This window comes from Phytophthora infestans, genomic scaffold (assembly GCF_000142945.1).
Source record: "Phytophthora infestans T30-4 supercont1.3 genomic scaffold, whole genome shotgun sequence".
NCBI lineage: Eukaryota > Oomycota > Peronosporomycetes > Peronosporales > Peronosporaceae > Phytophthora > Phytophthora infestans.
The window spans coordinates 1692475-1710402 of NW_003303756.1; the positions used below are offsets into that span (position 1 = coordinate 1692475).

Here is a 17928-nt window from a genome sequence, read left to right on the forward strand (position 1 = left end):
TATATGTGGAGGCTCACACAGCTTCCACTCCTTTGAATGGCTTCTCAATGGACCTCATGGTGCCAGAAACGGTGGCTTGATCCATGTTGAGGGCTTATTGCATCCAGGCATCTTGATCAGACTAGCGACAGCTGACGTGGCAGCTCTGGCATGGTAGACGCATTGGCGTCGTGGACTGGAGCCTTGACAGCAACTTGGCCTAGCTCTAGTTGATACACAACTTGGGCGAGCTTGATCCGTGCTCCTGGTTTCAGGAGTCAACCGAGGGAGACTTGAGTGTCGTGTAGCGCTCGTACAGGATCTTGACACAAAACACGCTTGGGGGCGGACTTCGGCTGTGTTGGGGCTAGTCTCAATCTTCAGCCCACAGCTGGGTGGACGAATGGATGACTGTCAATGTTGAAGTCGGTGTATATAAATTGTGTGAGCTTCGAGTTTGCGTCCGCACAGAAGGCGAGACTACCGAGGTGTCAATCTCACAAGATCGAGATATGACTACATGGGCGCCAAATCTCAAGCACGGTAGTGGTAGCATTTCGAGGCGCTTGTTGTCTCCGAGGCAGATTCGCGAATGAGACCGAATAAACAAACGGCGGATGAAGGCGAATGGACGGTGACCAACCACTTTATCCCACCACCGCTCTCCAGCCACCCCATCCGGGTTTCGTGCATGTTCGGGGCTACGCGCTCGTCGATCGTACTCACTTTGACGGATTCACACAATGTCTTTTCGTATGAAGTTTTGAGTTTCACCTTTCGCAGCATATTTTGATAGTAATGACTTGCCATAGTAAACGCAAGCATTACCACCATTATTCACTATAAAAGATGAGGTCCAGCCGATCCCTCTTTTATCTTGGTCTACATTTTTCTTGCTGCTGATCCGTATACTGCCAGTTTGTATTCTCGAAAGAACCCGTCGCAGCGCAATCAACAAACCCGGCCCAAATTGAGCCCTCCGCCCTCCCATAAGTGATAAAGCCCACCTCCGCCCTCGCATAAGTGATAAAGCCCGAATCAGCTATTCAGACTCAGATCCAGCCTGAGCATTTTACATGTAATACTGTAGCATTTTTGTAACCACAGCAATATCGTGAGTACAGTCTCCTAGACAGCAGAGATTTTCTCTGGTAACTCCCTGAGTTACCAAATACACATGTACTTCAGCATCTAGGACGCCTACAATATCTGCATTTAACTGTGTTTCAATAAGCATTCATGTTGATAAATCCATTAACCGCAAAGCTTACTACACTCGGCCTCTGCTCTTGGGGCTCGAGAACGGCAGTTTTTCCTGCCTTAGCGCACGTCGATCCATACGCAATACACACTTTCGTCACCTTCGCTCCCAAGGTGACATAGTCGCCTTTTACTCTCGCTTAAGTCCACGATGAGCTCCACCCGCTTCAAGCCTCTCAACATGATAGCGCACATGCCGGATCTCGAGCAAAATCTCCTCGAACCCGCTCTTCATGTGGTCCCAGCGAGCCTGCGCCCGGTCCTTCCGTCGCAAATAGGCCTTCAGGATCTCACCCCAGAACGCGTTGTTGACTGCAACAGCTCCGACCACAAGCCACTGATACCACGGAATGTACTCGAATCCAAAGATGTCGTCCATGATAACAGGGACGTTGCTCACGAGCACCGTCAAAATCACCGACATACACGCCGCCAACTGCATGTAGCCATTCGACAACATCCGTGCGAACACAGGCTCCGTGAAGTGACGCACCGTGTAGGCTCGCAGCACCTCCGTGAAGGCCAAACCCAAGAACACCATCGTCTGAGCTCGTCCCAGACCCGCTGGGACGCAGTCGTAGTCGCCTCCTTCACAGTAAACAGTCGAGTTCTCATACGACGTCATACCGGCCACTTCCTCGCCGAAAATGTACGAGCCGTCCGAGTACTGAGCAGCACAGTTGCCGTACACTTTCCAGCCATCGTCGATGCCTTCCCATCGACGACACGTCACGTCCGTGAAGTCCGTCCCATCTGGACCGCCGCCAGTATTGTAGATGTCGTCCGTCAGCAACACGCCGAAGTTCCAGTACAGTCCCAAGAGAAAAGTGGTCATAGCTCCAGCGAGAAGCAGGAACGCGTTGAAGAGCACGAGCAGCCACAGTCGACCGTGGATCAGCGAAGTCTGCTTGTGACGTGGTTTGTCTGCCATGATGTGTGGGTCGCCCTTCTCTAAGCTTAGAGCGACAGCAGGCATACCGTCCGTGAACAGGTTGAGCAGCAGAATGTGCAGCGCCTCGAGAGGAAGCGGGAACCCGCCAGCCACCGAGATGAAGATCAGGATGATCTCTCCGATGTTCGTGGACAGCAAGAACATGACAAACTTCTGGATGTTGGCGTAGATGACGCGGCCCTTCTCCACAGCCGTGACGATACTGCAGAAGTTGTCGTCCATCAAGATCATGTCGGACGCTCCCTTGGCCACTTCCGTGCCTGAAATCCCCATGGCCACACCGATATCCGCCTCCTTCAACGCTGGTGCGTCGTTGACACCGTCTCCAGTCATAGCAGCGATGAGTCCTTGACGTTGAAGAGATTTCACGATCTCGATCTTGTCTTCGGGCTTGGCACGAGCGAACACCAACGTGCGTGACGTGATCTCGTCGATGTCAGCGGGGGGCAAGTACACGTCTCCATTCGGACGAAGCTGCGTGCAGTCTGTCGCTTGAGCCTCCGGGTCCGCGCCCACTTGTAGCAAATCAATGTTCTTGGCGATGGCAACAGCCGTAGCGAGGTAGTCGCCAGTGATCATCACCGTACGGATGGAAGCAGCTCGTGCAGTGGCAATGGCATCGCGCACGCCGTCACGTTCCGGGTCGATAGACGCCACCAGTCCGAGAAACACTAACGGCTTGGACAAGGCTTCAAACTTCTCGTCCACATCGTCGCAGTCTTCCCCGAACGGCAATTCGTGCATCGGCTGGATAGCCACAGCAAGAACACGCAGCGCCTGCGACGATAGCGCGTCCACCGCCTCGAGAATCTCCTGACGCTGCACGTTGTTCAACGTCTCGAACGTGCCATCCTTCCGGCAGTACTGGGTGCAGTTGCGTAAAATGTAGTTCGGTGCGCCCTTCACGTTCGCCACCAGCTTGGGCGGCTGGTCACCTGGAAGCGCCAACGTATCGAACATCGCCATGCCATTCACCACAGGTAGGGCGTTCACTGTGACCATCATCTTACGTGATGAGCTGAACGGTACTTCCACTAGCCGAGGGTAGTCTTCCAGCAGACTATCTTCCCAGATCCCTGCCTTAGCGGCTGCAACGACCAAAGGCGCCTCGGACGAGTTGCCAAACGGAAGCCAACGTGGAGTCTCGCCGTCGTCCCCTTCCACTTGCTTGAGTTGCGTGTTACTGCACAGCACCGAGGCCATCAAAGTCGCGCGAACTTGCACATTTCCGGCCTCCGGTTCGCCTTGACTGCTACCGTCCGAAGCGAGGATAGAGCCTTCAGGTGTGAACCCCTTGCCAGTAATTGAATACTCGCGGAAATCGCCCCAGAGCTTCACTGCAGTCATCTTGCCTTCCGTCAATGTACCCGTCTTGTCGGTACAGATGACCGACGCTTCGCCTAGCGTCTCCACTGACGCGAGTTTACGTACAAGCACATTCTTCTTGACCATCTCGGCCGTACCGGACGACAGACAGATAGTCACGACCATCGGTAGACCCTCGGGAACAGCACTCACGGCCACAGACACAGCAGCCATAATCATAGTCAAGTACGTGGGTCTGTCCGGGTGATGAGGGTCTTCATTGCCGCGGATCATACCGACGATAAACACGAGGATGGCCACACCCACCGCGATGAGACCCATGACGTACCCAGTGTGGTGTAGAGCTCGCTGCAGAGGCGTGAGCTTCGGACGGTGCTTGGCGATGCAGTCACCCAGCGGGTTACGGATCCACTTCTTCTCTGCAGACGCATCCGTGCCGCTCTTGGCTTGTAGTAGAGCTGCAATGGAGCCCACACGCGTGTTCATACCAGTCTCCACTACAATACCACGAGCGTTGCCGGCGGTGATCGTCGTGGACGAGAAGACCATGTTACTCGCTGTCAACTTGGCAGGTTTGCCGGCTCCAGCGGGGTGGATCGGAGCGTTGTATTTCTTGGGAACATCCTCCGATTCGCCCGTCAGCAGCATCTCGTTACACTTGAGATCGACACTTGTGAACAGCCGAATGTCAGCAGGCACAACGTCGCCTGTGACGAGGATCACGATGTCTCCAGGCACCAGCTGCTTGCTGTCTACCACTTGTTGCATCCCGTCACGGATGACAAGCGACTGCAGACGAGTGAAGATGCAAAGATCTCTCGACATCCAACTGCAGCCGAAAGCTCGAGCGCACTTTCAACACTCTTTCCCCGCAAAGTTACCCCTAAGGACGAGACTTGTTTGTTCAGCTTCTCCTGAGTTTCATGGTCTCGGAGATGGGTGCATTCGCGCTTCAGGGACGATGTAGCAGACCTCTCGTCAGCATGAAAGGCAATTCTGGTTCTTTTGTGCAATTTCTATAATCACATTTTGTGGACCACATCGTTGAGAAGTCATTTTCCCAGATTATGTGGACCACAGAACGAAGAGTCGCATCTCCCGTGAGTTATCAGAAAAAGGAGCGGCAACAGCGCTTGAGCCATTTGTGACGACGATTATGCAGCGCACCGCCTTACCACCGCGAGCATACCGTCATCTACTGCAGCAACAGCAGACAGCCGGCGAAGAGCGATTGAAGTGCTCAACACTTCTGGTAACACGACCACCGCCGTAAAACTCGTAGCGTGCAGCCTGCTACCTGTCGTTGTACAGACGCAATAGTTGAGCGTCAGCGACGCAAACTTGTGTATCTAGACTCCACGACACAACGCGCACGCAGATTACGGCATTCCGTCGTGGTGCCATACGTGTATCACACGAACGCCGCGCTTCAGCAAGCTGCTGTATCTTGTCCTCTGCAAAGTGCAAGGCTGCCTACACATGCGCGAGACGGTGAGAGTGTGACACTAACGTGACACAAGCATGGCGATGCGCGGTGTCTGTTATGTATGTGGACGACCATCTCCTCTCGAAAGCCCATACTCCGCAACAATGACTCACCAACACACGTCGTTCCCACAGTAGCGGCAGCAACGCCGACCAGTGTATCTCGTTACAAATGGTAGTGCTTGGTGGCAACAGAATCGCCGCCATCGACGTGGGCAGTATTGCGCGACCAGCAGAATATGCATGGCACCGGCAAGCTGTCGGCGACAGTACCGACGACGTGAAGCTGCTAGTTTGTCGAAAACAGCGACGCCTTGGAGTAGAACGCTGGTGCCGACAACACTGGCGACAATAACTTGAACGTGACAGCATTGGTCCTGGCAACGCCGGCAGCTTGGGAGAGCGACATCGGGGCTGGACTTGAAAGCGACCGCATTACTCGTAGCAACGCCGACGACATAGAGCTGGTAGCGTTGACACCGATAACACAGACAACATGAAAGTGGAAGATTTAGTGACGGCAACACCAACGACTTGAGAGTGGAAGTACTAGTGCCGGTAGAGCCGATGACGTGGTAGAGATGGCGCCAGCAGCGATAGCATGAAATTGGCAGCGCTGGCACCGACAACATCAATCGCTTGGGGGTGGCATTGGGGTCTGTGTCACCGACGACGTGAGCTTGGTACCGTTGATACCGACAGCACCAACAGCCTGGGCGTGGTAGCATAGGTGGCGGCAACGGCAAGACTTTGAAGCGGCAGCAATGACATCACCAGCCAGGAGCTGCGGTAATGTTTGCGTACACTCTGGATGGCACTTGGGAAAATGACCGTCCTCGGCTTGGGTCGACACTGATAGAAGGTGTACGAGTCACAACACAGCACCGCCAACACATAATCAGTGGCAGGGATCACATCATCAGTGGCAGGAACAAGTGTGATCTTGAGCAAAGCCTGCAGCTTGGTGCTACCGCAATCACTGCTGTAGACGCAATTGCAACCGCGAACAGCCCCCACGCTAGCCTGCACATTCATAAGGTGGCTTCCAGATGAGGTCGAGGACGAGCATATATGTGGAGGCTCACACAGCTTCCACTCCTTTGAATGGCTTCTCAATGGACCTCATGGTGCCAGAAACGGTGGCTTGATCCATGTTGAGGGCTTGTTGCATCCAGGCATCTTGATCAGACTAGCGACAGCTGACGTGGCAGCTCTGGCATGGTAGACGCATTGGCGTCGTGGACTGGAGCCTTGACAGCAACTTGGCCTAGCTCTAGTTGATACACAACTTGGGCGAGCTTGATCCGTGCTCCTGGTTTCAGGAGTCAACCGAGGGAGACTTGAGTGTCGTGTAGCGCTCGTACAGGATCTTGACACAAAACACGCTTGGGGGCGGACTTCGGCTGTGTTGGGGCTAGTCTCAATCTTCAGCCCACAGCTGGGTGGACGAATGGATGACTGTCAATGTTGAAGTCGGTGTATGTAAATTGTGTGAGCTTCGACGCACAGAAGAAGGCGAGACTACCGAGGTGTCAATCTCACAAGATCGAGATATGACTACATGGGCGCCAAATCTCAAGCACGGTAGTGGTAGCATTTCGAGGTGCTTGTTGTCTCCGAGGCAGATTCGCGAATGAGGCCAAATAAACAAAAGGCGGATGAAGGCGAATGGACGGTGACCAACCACTTATCCACCACCGCTCTGCAGCCACCCCATCCGGGTTTCGTGCATGTCCGGGGCCGTTGTCAGCTACGCGCTCGTCGATCGTACTCACTTTGACGGGCTCACCCCAATGTCTTATCGTTTGAAGTTTGAAGTTTTACCTTTCGCAGTATATTTTGATAGTAATGGCTTGCCATAGTAAACGCAAGCATTACCACCATTATTCACTATATGAGGTCCAGCCGATCCCTCTTTTATCCTGGTCTATTGCTGCTGATCCGTATACTGCCAGTTTGTATTCTCGAAAGAACCCGTTCAGCAAACCCGGCCCAAATTGAGCCCTCCGCCCTCCCATAAGTGATAAAGCCCAGTCCGTACCACCTCCGCCCTCGCATAAGTGATAAAGCCCAAATCAGCTATTCAGACTCAGATCCAGCCTGAGCATTTTACATGTAACATTGTAGCATTTTTGTAGCCAGTGAGTACAGTCTCCTAGACGGCAGAGATTTGTACTTCAGCATCTAGGACGCCTACAATATCTCCATTTAACTGTGTTTCAATAAGCATTCATCAATGAGCATTCATGTTGATAAATTCATTAACCGCAAAGCTAACTACACTCGGCCTCTGCTCTTGGGGCTCGAGAACGAACTCACGCGGCAGTTTTTCCTAGTCTTAGCTGCCTTAACGCACGTCGATCCATACGCAATACACACTTTCGTCACCTTCGCTCCCAAGGTGACATTGTCGCCTTTTACTCACGCTTGAGTCCACGATGAGCTCCACCCGCTTCAAGCCTCTCAACATGATGGCGCACATGCCGGATCTCGAGCAAAATCTCCTCGAACCCGCTCTTCATGTGGTCCCAGCGAGCCTGCGCCCGGTCCTTCCGTCGCAAATAGGCCTTCAGGAATCTCACCCCAGAACGCGTTGTGACTGCAACAGCTCCGACCACAAGCCACTGATACCACGGAATGTACTCGAATCCAAAGATGTCGTCCATGATAACAGGGACGTTGCTCACGAGCACCGTCAAAATCACCGACATACACGCCGCCAACTGCATGTAGCCATTCGACAACATCCGTGCGAACACAGGCTCCGTGAAGTGACGCACCGTGTAGGCTCGCAGCACCTCCGTGAAGGCCAAACCCAAGAACACCATCGTCTGAGCTCGTCCCAGACCCGCTGGGACGCAGTCGTAGTCGCCTCCTTCACAGTAAACAGTTGAGTTCTCGAACGACGTCATACCGGCCACTTCCTCGCCGAAAATGTACGAGCCGTCCGAGTACTGAGCAGCACAGTTGCCGTACACTTTCCAGCCATCGTCGATGCCTTCCCATCGACGACACGTCACGTCCGTGAAGTCCGTCCCATCTGGACCGCCGCCAGTATTGTAGATGTCGTCCGTCAGCAACACGCCGAAGTTCCAGTACAGTCCCAAGAGAAAAGTGGTCATAGCTCCAGCGAGAAGCAGGAACGCGTTGAAGAGCACGAGCAGCCACAGTCGACCGTGGATCAGCGAAGTCTGCTTGTGACGTGGTTTGTCTGCCATGATGTGTGGGTCGCCCTTCTCTAAGCTTAGAGCGACAGCAGGCATACCGTCCGTGAACAGGTTGAGCAGCAGAATGTGCAGCGCCTCGAGAGGAAGCGGGAACCCGCCAGCCACCGAGATGAAGATCAGGATGATCTCTCCGATGTTCGTGGACAGCAAGAACATGACAAACTTCTGGATGTTGGCGTAGATGACGCGGCCCTTCTCCACAGCCGTGACGATACTGCAGAAGTTGTCGTCCATCAAGATCATGTCGGACGCTCCCTTGGCCACTTCCGTGCCTGAAATCCCCATGGCCACACCGATATCCGCCTCCTTCAACGCTGGTGCGTCGTTGACACCATCTCCAGTCATAGCAGCGATGAGTCCTTGACGTTGAAGAGATTTCACGATCTCGATCTTGTCTTCGGGCTTGGCACGAGCGAACACCAACGTGCGTGACGTGATCTCGTCGATGTCAGCGGGGGGCAAGTACACGTCTCCATTCGGACGAAGCTGCGTGCAGTCTGTCGCTTGAGCCTCCGGGTCCGCGCCCACTTGTAGCAAATCAATGTTCTTGGCGATGGCAACAGCCGTAGCGAGGTAGTCGCCAGTGATCATCACCGTACGGATGGAAGCAGCTCGTGCAGTGGCAATGGCATCGCGCACGCCGTCACGTTCCGGGTCGATAGACGCCACCAGTCCGAGAAACACTAACGGCTTGGACAAGGCTTCAAACTTCTCGTCCACATCGTCGCAGTCTTCCCCGAACGGCAATTCGTGCATCGGCTGGATAGCCACAGCAAGAACACGCAGCGCCTGCGACGATAGCGCGTCCACCGCCTCGAGAATCTCCTGACGCTGTACGTTGTTCAACGTCTCGAACGTGCCATCCTTCCGGCAGTACTGGGTGCAGTTGCGTAGAATGTAGTTCGGTGCGCCCTTCACGTTCGCCACCAGCTTGGGCGGCTGGTCACCTGGAAGCGCCAACGTATCGAACATCGCCATGCCATTCACCACAGGTAGGGCGTTCACTGTGACCATCATCTTACGTGATGAGCTGAACGGTACTTCCACTAGCCGAGGGTAGTCTTCCAGCAGACTATCTTCCCAGATGCCTGCCTTGGCGGCTGCAACGACCAAAGGCGCTTCGGACGAGTTGCCAAACGGAAGCCAACGTGGAGTCTCGCCGTCGTCCCCTTCCACTTGCTTGAGTTGCGTGTTACTGCACAGCACCGAGGCCATCAAAGTCGCGCGAACTTGCACATTGCCGGCCTCCGGTTCGCCTTGACTGCTACCGTCCGAAGCGAGGATAGAGCCTTCAGGTGTGAACCCCTTGCCAGTGATTGAATACTCGCGGAAATCGCCCCAGAGCTTCACTGCAGTCATCTTGCCTTCCGTCAATGTACCCGTCTTGTCGGTACAGATGACTGACGCTTCGCCTAGCGTCTCCACTGACGCGAGTTTACGTACAAGCACATTCTTCTTGACCATCTCGGCCGTACCGGACGACAGACAGATAGTCACGACCATCGGTAGACCCTCGGGAACAGCACTCACGGCCACAGACACAGCAGCCATAATCATAGTCAAGTACGTGGGTCTGTCCGGGTGACGAGGATCTTCATTGCCGCGGATCATACCGACGATAAACACGAGGATGGCCACACCCACCGCGATGAGACCCATGACGTACCCAGTGTGGTGTAGAGCTCGCTGCAGAGGCGTGAGCTTCGGACGGTGCTTGGCGATGCAGTCACCAAGAGGGTTACGGATCCACTTCTTCTCTGCTGATGCATCCGTGCCGCTCTTGGCTTGTAGTAGAGCTGCAATGGAGCCCACCCGCGTGTTCATACCAGTCTCCACTACAATACCACGAGCGTTGCCGGCGGTGATCGTCGTGGACGAGAAGACCATGTTACTCGCTGTCAACTTGGCAGGTTTGCCGGCTCCAGCGGGGTGGATCGGAGCGTTGTATTTCTTGGGGACATCCTCCGAGTCGCCCGTGAGCAGCATCTCGTTACACTTGAGATCGACACTAGTGAACAGCCGAATGTCAGCAGGCACACCGTCGCCTGTGACGAGGATCTGTCCACCACTTGTTGCATCCCGTCACGGATGACAAGCGACTGCAGACGAGTGAAGATGCAAAGATCTCTCGACATCCAACTGCAGCCGAAAGCTCGAGCGCACTTTCAACACTCTTTCCCCGCCAAGGACGAGACTTGTTTGGTCAGCTTCTCCTGAGTTTCATGGTCTCGGAGATGGGGGCATTCGCGCTTCAGGGACGATTCCAGCTCGTCACAATGAGCATGGAAGGTAATTCTGGTTCTTTTGTGCAGTTTCTATAATCACATTTTGTGGACCACATCGTTGAGAAGTCATTTTCCCAGATTATGTGGACCACAGAACGAAGAGTCGCATCTCCCGTGAGTTATCAGAAAAAGGAGCGGCAACAGCGCTTGAGCCATTTGTGACGACGATTATGCAGCGCACCGCCTTACCACCGCGAGCGTACCGTCATATACTGCAGCAACAGCAGACAGTCGGCGAAGAGCGATTGAAGTGCTCAACACTTCTGGTAACACGACAACCGCCGCAAAACTCGTAGCGTGCAGCCTGCTACCTGCCGTTGTACAGACGCAATAGTTGAGCGTCAGCGACGCAAACTTGTGTATCTAGACTCCACGACACAACGCGCACGCAGATTACGGCATTCCGTCGTGGTGCCATACGTGTATCACACGAACGCCGCGCTTCAGCAAGCTGCTGTATCTTGTCCTCTGCAAAGTGCAAGGCTGCCTACACATGCGCGAGACGGTGAGAGTGTGACACTAACGTGACACAAGCATGGCGATGCGCGGTGTCTGTTTTGTATGTGGACGACCATCTCCTCTCGAAAGCCCATACTCCGCAACAATGACTCACCAACACACGTCGTTCCCACAGTAGCGACAGCAATGCCGACCAGTGTATCTCGTTACAAATGGTAGTGCTTGGTGGCAACAGAATCGCCGCCATCGACGTGGGCAGTATTGCGCGACCAGCAGAATATGCATGGCACCGGCAAGCTGTCGGCGACAGTACCGACGACGTTGAAGCTGCTAGTTTGTCGAAAACAGCGACGCGTTGGAGTAGAACGCTGGTGCCGACAACACTGGCGACAATAACTTGAACGTGACAGCATTGGTCCTGGCAACGCCGGCAGCTTGGGAGAGCGACATCGGGGCTGGACTTGAAAGCGACCGCATTACTCGTAGCAACGCCGACGACATAGAGCTGGTAGCGTTGACACCGATAACACAGACAACATGAACGTACGACTTGAGAGTGGAAGTACTAGTGCCGGTAGAGCCGATGACGCGGTAGAGATGGCGCCAGCAGCGATGGCATGAAATTGGCAGCGCTGGCACCGACAACATCAATCGCTTGGGGGTGGCATTGGGGTCTGTGTCACCGACGACGTGAGCTTGGTACCGTTGATACCGACAGCACCAACAGCCTGGGCGTGGTAGCATAGGTGGCGGCAACGGCAAAGACTTTGAAGCGGCAGCAATGACATCAACAGCCAGGAGCTGCGGTAATGTTTGCGTACACTCTGGATGGCACTTGGGAAAATGACCGTCCTCGGCTTGGGTCGACACTGATAGAAGGTGTACGAGTCACAACACAGCACCGCCAACACATAATCAGTGGCAGGGATCACATCATCAGTGGCAGGAACTAGTGTGATCTTGAGCAAAGCCTGCAGCTTGGTGCTACCGCAATCACTGCTGTAGACGCAATTGCAACCGCGAACAGCCCCCACGCTAGCCTGCACATTCATAAGGTGGCTTCCAGATGAGGTCGAGGACGAGCATATATGTGGAGGCTCACACAGCTTCCACTCCTTTGAATGGCTTCTCAATGGACCTCATGGTGCCAGAAACGGTGGCTTGATCCATGTTGAGGGCTTGTTGCATCCAGGCATCTTGATCAGACTAGCGACAGCTGACGTGGCAGCTCTGGCATGGTAGACGCATTGGCGTCGTGGACTGGAGCCTTGACAGCAACTTGGCCTAGCTCTAGTTGATACACAACTTGAGCGAGCTTGATCCGTGCTCCTGGTTTCAGGAGTCAACCGAGGGAGACTTGAGTGTCGTGTAGCGCTCGTACAGGATCTTGACACAAAACACGCTTGGGGGCGGACTTCGGCTGTGTTGGGGCTAGTCTCAATCTTCAGCCCACAGCTGGGTGGACGAATGGATGACTGTCAATGTTGAAGTCGGTGTATATAAATTGTGTGAGCTTCGATTTGCGGTCCGCACAGAAGGCGAGACTACCGAGGTGTCAATCTCACAAGATCGAGATATGACTACATGGGCGCCAAATCTCAAGCACGGTAGTGGTAGCATTTCGAGGCGCTTGTTGTCTCCGAGGAAGATTCGCGAATGAGGCCGAATAAACAAACGGCGGATGAAGGCGAATGGACGGTGACCAACCACTTATCCACCACCGCTCTGCAGCCACCCCATCCGGGTTTCGTGCATGTCCGGGGCCGTTGTCAGCTACGCGCTCGTCGATCGTACTCACTTTGACGGGCTCACCCCAATGTCTTATCGTTTGAAGTTTGAAGTTTTACCTTTCGCAGTATATTTTGATAGTAATGGCTTGCCATAGTAAACGCAAGCATTACCACCATTATTCACTATATGAGGTCCAGCCGATCCCTCTTTTATCCTGGTCTATTGCTGCTGATCCGTATACTGCCAGTTTGTATTCTCGAAAGAACCCGTTCAGCAAACCCGGCCCAAATTGAGCCCTCCGCCCTCCCATAAGTGATAAAGCCCAGTCCGTACCACCTCCGCCCTCGCATAAGTGATAAAGCCCAAATCAGCTATTCAGACTCAGATCCAGCCTGAGCATTTTACATGTAACATTGTAGCATTTTTGTAGCCAGTGAGTACAGTCTCCTAGACGGCAGAGATTTGTACTTCAGCATCTAGGACGCCTACAATATCTCCATTTAACTGTGTTTCAATAAGCATTCATCAATGAGCATTCATGTTGATAAATCCATTAACCGCAAAGCTAACTACACTCGGCCTCTGCTCTTGGGGCTCGAGAACGAACTCACGCGGCAGTTTTTCCTAGTCTTAGCTGCCTTAGCGCACGTCGATCCATACGCAATACACACTTTCGTCACCTTCGCTCCCAAGGTGACATAGTCGCCTTTTACTCTCGCTTAAGTCCACGATGAGCTCCACCCGCTTCAAGCCTCTCAACATGATGACGCACATGCCGAATCTCGAGCAAAATCTCCTCGAACCCGCTCTTCATGTGGTCCCAGCGAGCCTGCGCCCGGTCCTTCCGTCGCAAATAGGCCTTCAGAATCTCACCCCAGAACGCGTTGTTGACTGCAACAGCTCCGACCACAAGCCACTGATACCACGGAATGTACTCGAATCCAAAGATGTCGTCCATGATAACAGGGACGTTGCTCACGAGCACCGTCAAAATCACCGACATACACGCCGCCAACTGCATGTAGCCATTCGACAACATCCGTGCAAACACAGGCTCCGTGAAGTGACGCACCGTGTAAGCTCGCAGCACCTCCGTGAAGGCCAAACCCAAGAACACCATCGTCTGAGCTCGTCCCAGACCCGCTGGGACGCAGTCGTAGTCGCCTCCTTCACAGTAAACAGTTGAGTTCTTGAACGACGTCATACCGGCCACTTCCTCGCCGAAAATGTACGAGCCGTCCGAGTACTGAGCAGCACAGTTGCCGTACACTTTCCAGCCATCGTCGATGCCTTCCCATCGACGACACGTCACGTCCGTGAAGTCCGTCCCATCTGGACCGCCGCCAGTATTGTAGATGTCGTCCGTCAGCAACACGCCGAATTCCAGTACAGTCCCAAGAGGAACGTGGTCATAGCTCCAGCGAGAAGCAGGAACGCGTTGAAGAGCACGAGCAGCCACAGTCGACCGTGGATCAGCGAAGTCTGCTTGTGACGTGGTTTGTCTGCCATGATGTGTGGGTCGCCCTTCTCCAAGCTTAGCGCGACAGCAGGCATACCGTCCGTGAACAGGTTGAGCAGCAGAATGTGCAGCGCCTCGAGAGGAAGCGGGAACCCGCCAGCCACCGAGATGAAGATCAGGATGATCTCTCCGATGTTCGTGGACAGCAAGAACATGACAAACTTCTGGATGTTGGCGTAGATGACGCGGCCCTTCTCCACAGCCGTGACGATACTGCAGAAGTTGTCGTCCATCAAGATCATGTCGGACGCTCCCTTGGCCACTTCCGTGCCTGAAATCCCCATGGCCACACCGATATCCGCCTCCTTCAACGCTGGTGCGTCGTTGACACCATCTCCAGTCATAGCAGCGATGAGTCCTTGACGTTGAAGAGATTTCACGATCTCGATCTTGTCTTCGGGCTTGGCACGAGCGAACACCAACGTGCGTGACGTGATCTCGTCGATGTCAGCGGGGGGCAAGTACACGTCTCCATTCGGACGAAGCTGCGTGCAGTCTGTCGCTTGAGCCTCCGGGTCCGCGCCCACTTGTAGCAAATCAATGTTCTTGGCGATAGCAACAGCCGTAGCGAGGTAGTCGCCAGTGATCATCACCGTACGGATGGAAGCAGCTCGTGCAGTGGCAATGGCATCGCGCACGCCGTCACGTTCCGGGTCGATAGACGCCACCAGTCCGAGGAACACCAACGGCTTGGACAAGGCTTCAAACTTCTCGTCCACATCGTCGCAGTCTTCCCCGAACGGCAATTCGTGCATCGGCTGGATAGCCACAGCAAGAACACGCAGCGCCTGCGACGATAGCGCGTCCACCGCCTCGAGAATCTCCTGACGCTGCACGTTGTTCAACGTCTCGAACGTGCCATCCTTCCGGCCGTACTGGGTGCAGTTGCGTAAAATGTAGTTCGGTGCGCCCTTCACGTTCGCCACCAGCTTGGGCGGCTGGTCACCTGGAAGCGCCAACGTATCGAACATCGCCATGCCATTCACCACAGGTAGGGCGTTCACTGTGACCATCATCTTACGTGATGAGCTGAACGGTACTTCCACTAGCCGAGGGTAGTCTTCCAGCAGACTATCTTCCCAGATGCCTGCCTTGGCGGCTGCAACGACCAAAGGCGCTTCGGACGAGTTGCCAAACGGAAGCCAACGTGGAGTCTCGCCGTCGTCCCCTTCCACTTGCTTGAGTTGCGTGTTACTGCACAGCACCGAGGCCATCAAAGTCGCGCGAACTTGCACATTGCCGGCCTCCGGTTCGCCTTGACTGCTACCGTCCGAAGCGAGGATAGAGCCTTCAGGTGTGAACCCCTTGCCAGTGATTAAATACTCGCGGAAATCGCCCCAGAGCTTCACTGCAGTCATCTTGCCTTCCGTCAATGTACCCGTCTTGTCGGTACAGATGACTGACGCTGCGCCTAGCGTCTCCACTGACGCGAGTTTACGTACAAGCACATTCTTCTTGACCATCTCGGCCGTACCGGACGACAGACAGATAGTCACGACCATCGGTAGACCCTCGGGAACAGCACTCACGGCCACAGACACAGCAGCCATAATCATAGTCAAGTACGTGGGTCTGTCCGGGTGACGAGGATCTTCATTGCCGCGGATCATACCGACGATAAACACGAGGATGGCCACACCCACCGCGATGAGACCCATGACGTACCCAGTGTGGTGTAGAGCTCGCTGCAGAGGCGTGAGCTTCGGACGGTGCTTGGCGATGCAGTCACCAAGAGGGTTACGGATCCACTTCTTCTCTGCTGATGCATCCGTGCCGCTCTTGGCTTGTAGTAGAGCTGCAATGGAGCCCACCCGCGTGTTCATACCAGTCTCCACTACAATACCACGAGCGTTGCCGGCGGTGATCGTCGTGGACGAGAAGACCATGTTACTCGCTGTCAACTTGGCAGGTTTGCCGGCTCCAGCGGGGTGGATCGGAGCGTTGTATTTCTTGGGGACATCCTCCGAGTCGCCCGTGAGCAGCATCTCGTTACACTTGAGATCGACACTAGTGAACAGCCGAATGTCAGCACGCACACCGTCGCCTGTGACGAGGATCTGTCCACCACTTGTTGCATCCCGTCACCGATGACAAGCGACTGCAGACGAGTGAAGATGCAAAGATCTCTCGACATCCAACTGCAGCCGAAAGCTCGAGCGCACTTTCAACACTCTTTCCCCGCCAAGGACGAGACTTGTTTGGTCAGCTTCTCCTGAGTTTCATGGTCTCGGAGATGGGGGCATTCGCGCTTCAGGGACGATGTAACAGACCTCTCGTCAGCATGGAAAGGGTAAATTCTGGTTCTTTTGTGCAATTTCGATAATCACATTATGTGGACCACATCGCTGAGAAGTCATTTTCCCAGATTATGTGGACCACAGAACGAAGAGTCGCATCTCCCGTGAGTTATCAGAAAAAGGAGCGGCAACAGCGCTTGAGCCATTTGTGACGACGATTATGCAGCGCACCGCCTTACCACCGCGAGCGTACCGTCATATACTGCAGCAACAGCAGACAGTCGGCGAAGAGCGATTGAAGTGCTCAACACTTCTGGTAACACGACAACCGCCGCAAAACTCGTAGCGTGCAGCCTGCTACCTGCCGTTGTACAGACGCAATAGTTGAGCGTCAGCGACGCAAACTTGTGTATCTAGACTCCACGACACAACGCGCACGCGGATTACGGCATTCCGTCGTGGGGCCATACGTGTATCACACGAACGCCGCACTTCAGCAAGCTGCTGTATCTTGTCCTCTGCAAAGTGCAAGGCTGCCTACACATGCGCGAGACGGTGAGAGTGTGACACTAACGTGACACAAGCATGGCGATGCGCGGTGTCTGTTTTGTATGTGGACGACCATCTCCTCTCGAAAGCCCATACTCCGCAACAATGACTCACCAACACACGTCGTTCCCACAGTAGCGACAGCAATGCCGACCAGTGTATCTCGTTACAAATGGTAGTGCTTGGTGGCAACAGAATCGCCGCCATCGACGTGGGCAGTATTGCGCGACCAGCAGAATATGCATGGCACCGGCAAGCTGTCGGCGACAGTACCGACGACGTTGAAGCTGCTAGTTTGTCGAAAACAGCGACGCGTTGGAGTAGAACGCTGGTGCCGACAACACTGGCGACAATAACTTGAACGTGACAGCATTGGTCCTGGCAACGCCGGCAGCTTGGGAGAGCGACATCGGGGCTGGACTTGAAAGCGACCGCATTACTCGTAGCAACGCCGACGACATAGAGCTGGTAGCGTTGACACCGATAACACAGACAACATGAACGTACGACTTGAGAGTGGAAGTACTAGTGCCGGTAGAGCCGATGACGCGGTAGAGATGGCGCCAGCAGCGATGGCATGAAATTGGCAGCGCTGGCACCGACAACATCAATCGCTTGGGGGTGGCATTGGGGTCTGTGTCACCGACGACGTGAGCTTGGTACCGTTGATACCGACAGCACCAACAGCCTGGGCGTGGTAGCATAGGTGGCGGCAACGGCAAAGACTTTGAAGCGGCAGCAATGACATCAACAGCCAGGAGCTGCGGTAATGTTGCGTACACTCTGGATGGCACTTGGGAAAATGACCGTCCTCGGCTTGGGTCGACACTGATAGAAGGTGTACGAGTCACAACACAGCACCGCCAACACATAATCAGTGGCAGGGATCACATCATCAGTGGCAGGAACAAGTGTGATC

The 17928-nt window shown here is 54.4% G+C and overlaps 4 protein-coding genes across 4 annotated transcripts; all 4 read right to left on the bottom strand.

The window, feature by feature from the left end:
- Positions 1-715: 715 nt before the first annotated feature.
- Positions 716-1000, bottom strand: PITG_22695 (uncharacterized protein; the record flags this gene model as incomplete). Its single annotated transcript, XM_002907245.1, has 1 exon — positions 716-1000. The coding sequence occupies one exon, from the start codon at positions 998-1000 to the stop codon at positions 716-718; it is 285 nt and encodes a 94-aa protein (XP_002907291.1).
- Positions 1001-1369: 369 nt separating this feature from the next.
- Positions 1370-4342, bottom strand: PITG_02353 (calcium-transporting ATPase, putative; the record flags this gene model as incomplete). The annotated part of the gene is made up of 1 exon (XM_002907246.1): positions 1370-4342. One exon carries the CDS (start codon positions 4340-4342, stop codon positions 1370-1372), a length of 2973 nt encoding a protein of 990 aa, XP_002907292.1.
- Positions 4343-7419: 3077 nt separating this feature from the next.
- On the bottom strand, positions 7420-10723 carry PITG_02354 (calcium-transporting ATPase 1, endoplasmic reticulum-type, putative; the record flags this gene model as incomplete). The annotated part of the gene is made up of 2 exons (XM_002907247.1): positions 7420-10237; positions 10704-10723. 2 exons carry the CDS (start codon positions 10721-10723, stop codon positions 7420-7422), a joined length of 2838 nt encoding a protein of 945 aa, XP_002907293.1.
- Positions 10724-13180: 2457 nt separating this feature from the next.
- Positions 13181-16719, bottom strand: PITG_02355 (cation-transporting ATPase, putative; the record flags this gene model as incomplete). The annotated part of the gene is made up of 5 exons (XM_002907248.1): positions 13181-13189; positions 13477-14228; positions 14261-15571; positions 15698-16230; positions 16700-16719. The coding sequence occupies 5 exons, from the start codon at positions 16717-16719 to the stop codon at positions 13181-13183; spliced, it is 2625 nt and encodes an 874-aa protein (XP_002907294.1).
- Positions 16720-17928: the final 1209 nt, after the last annotated feature.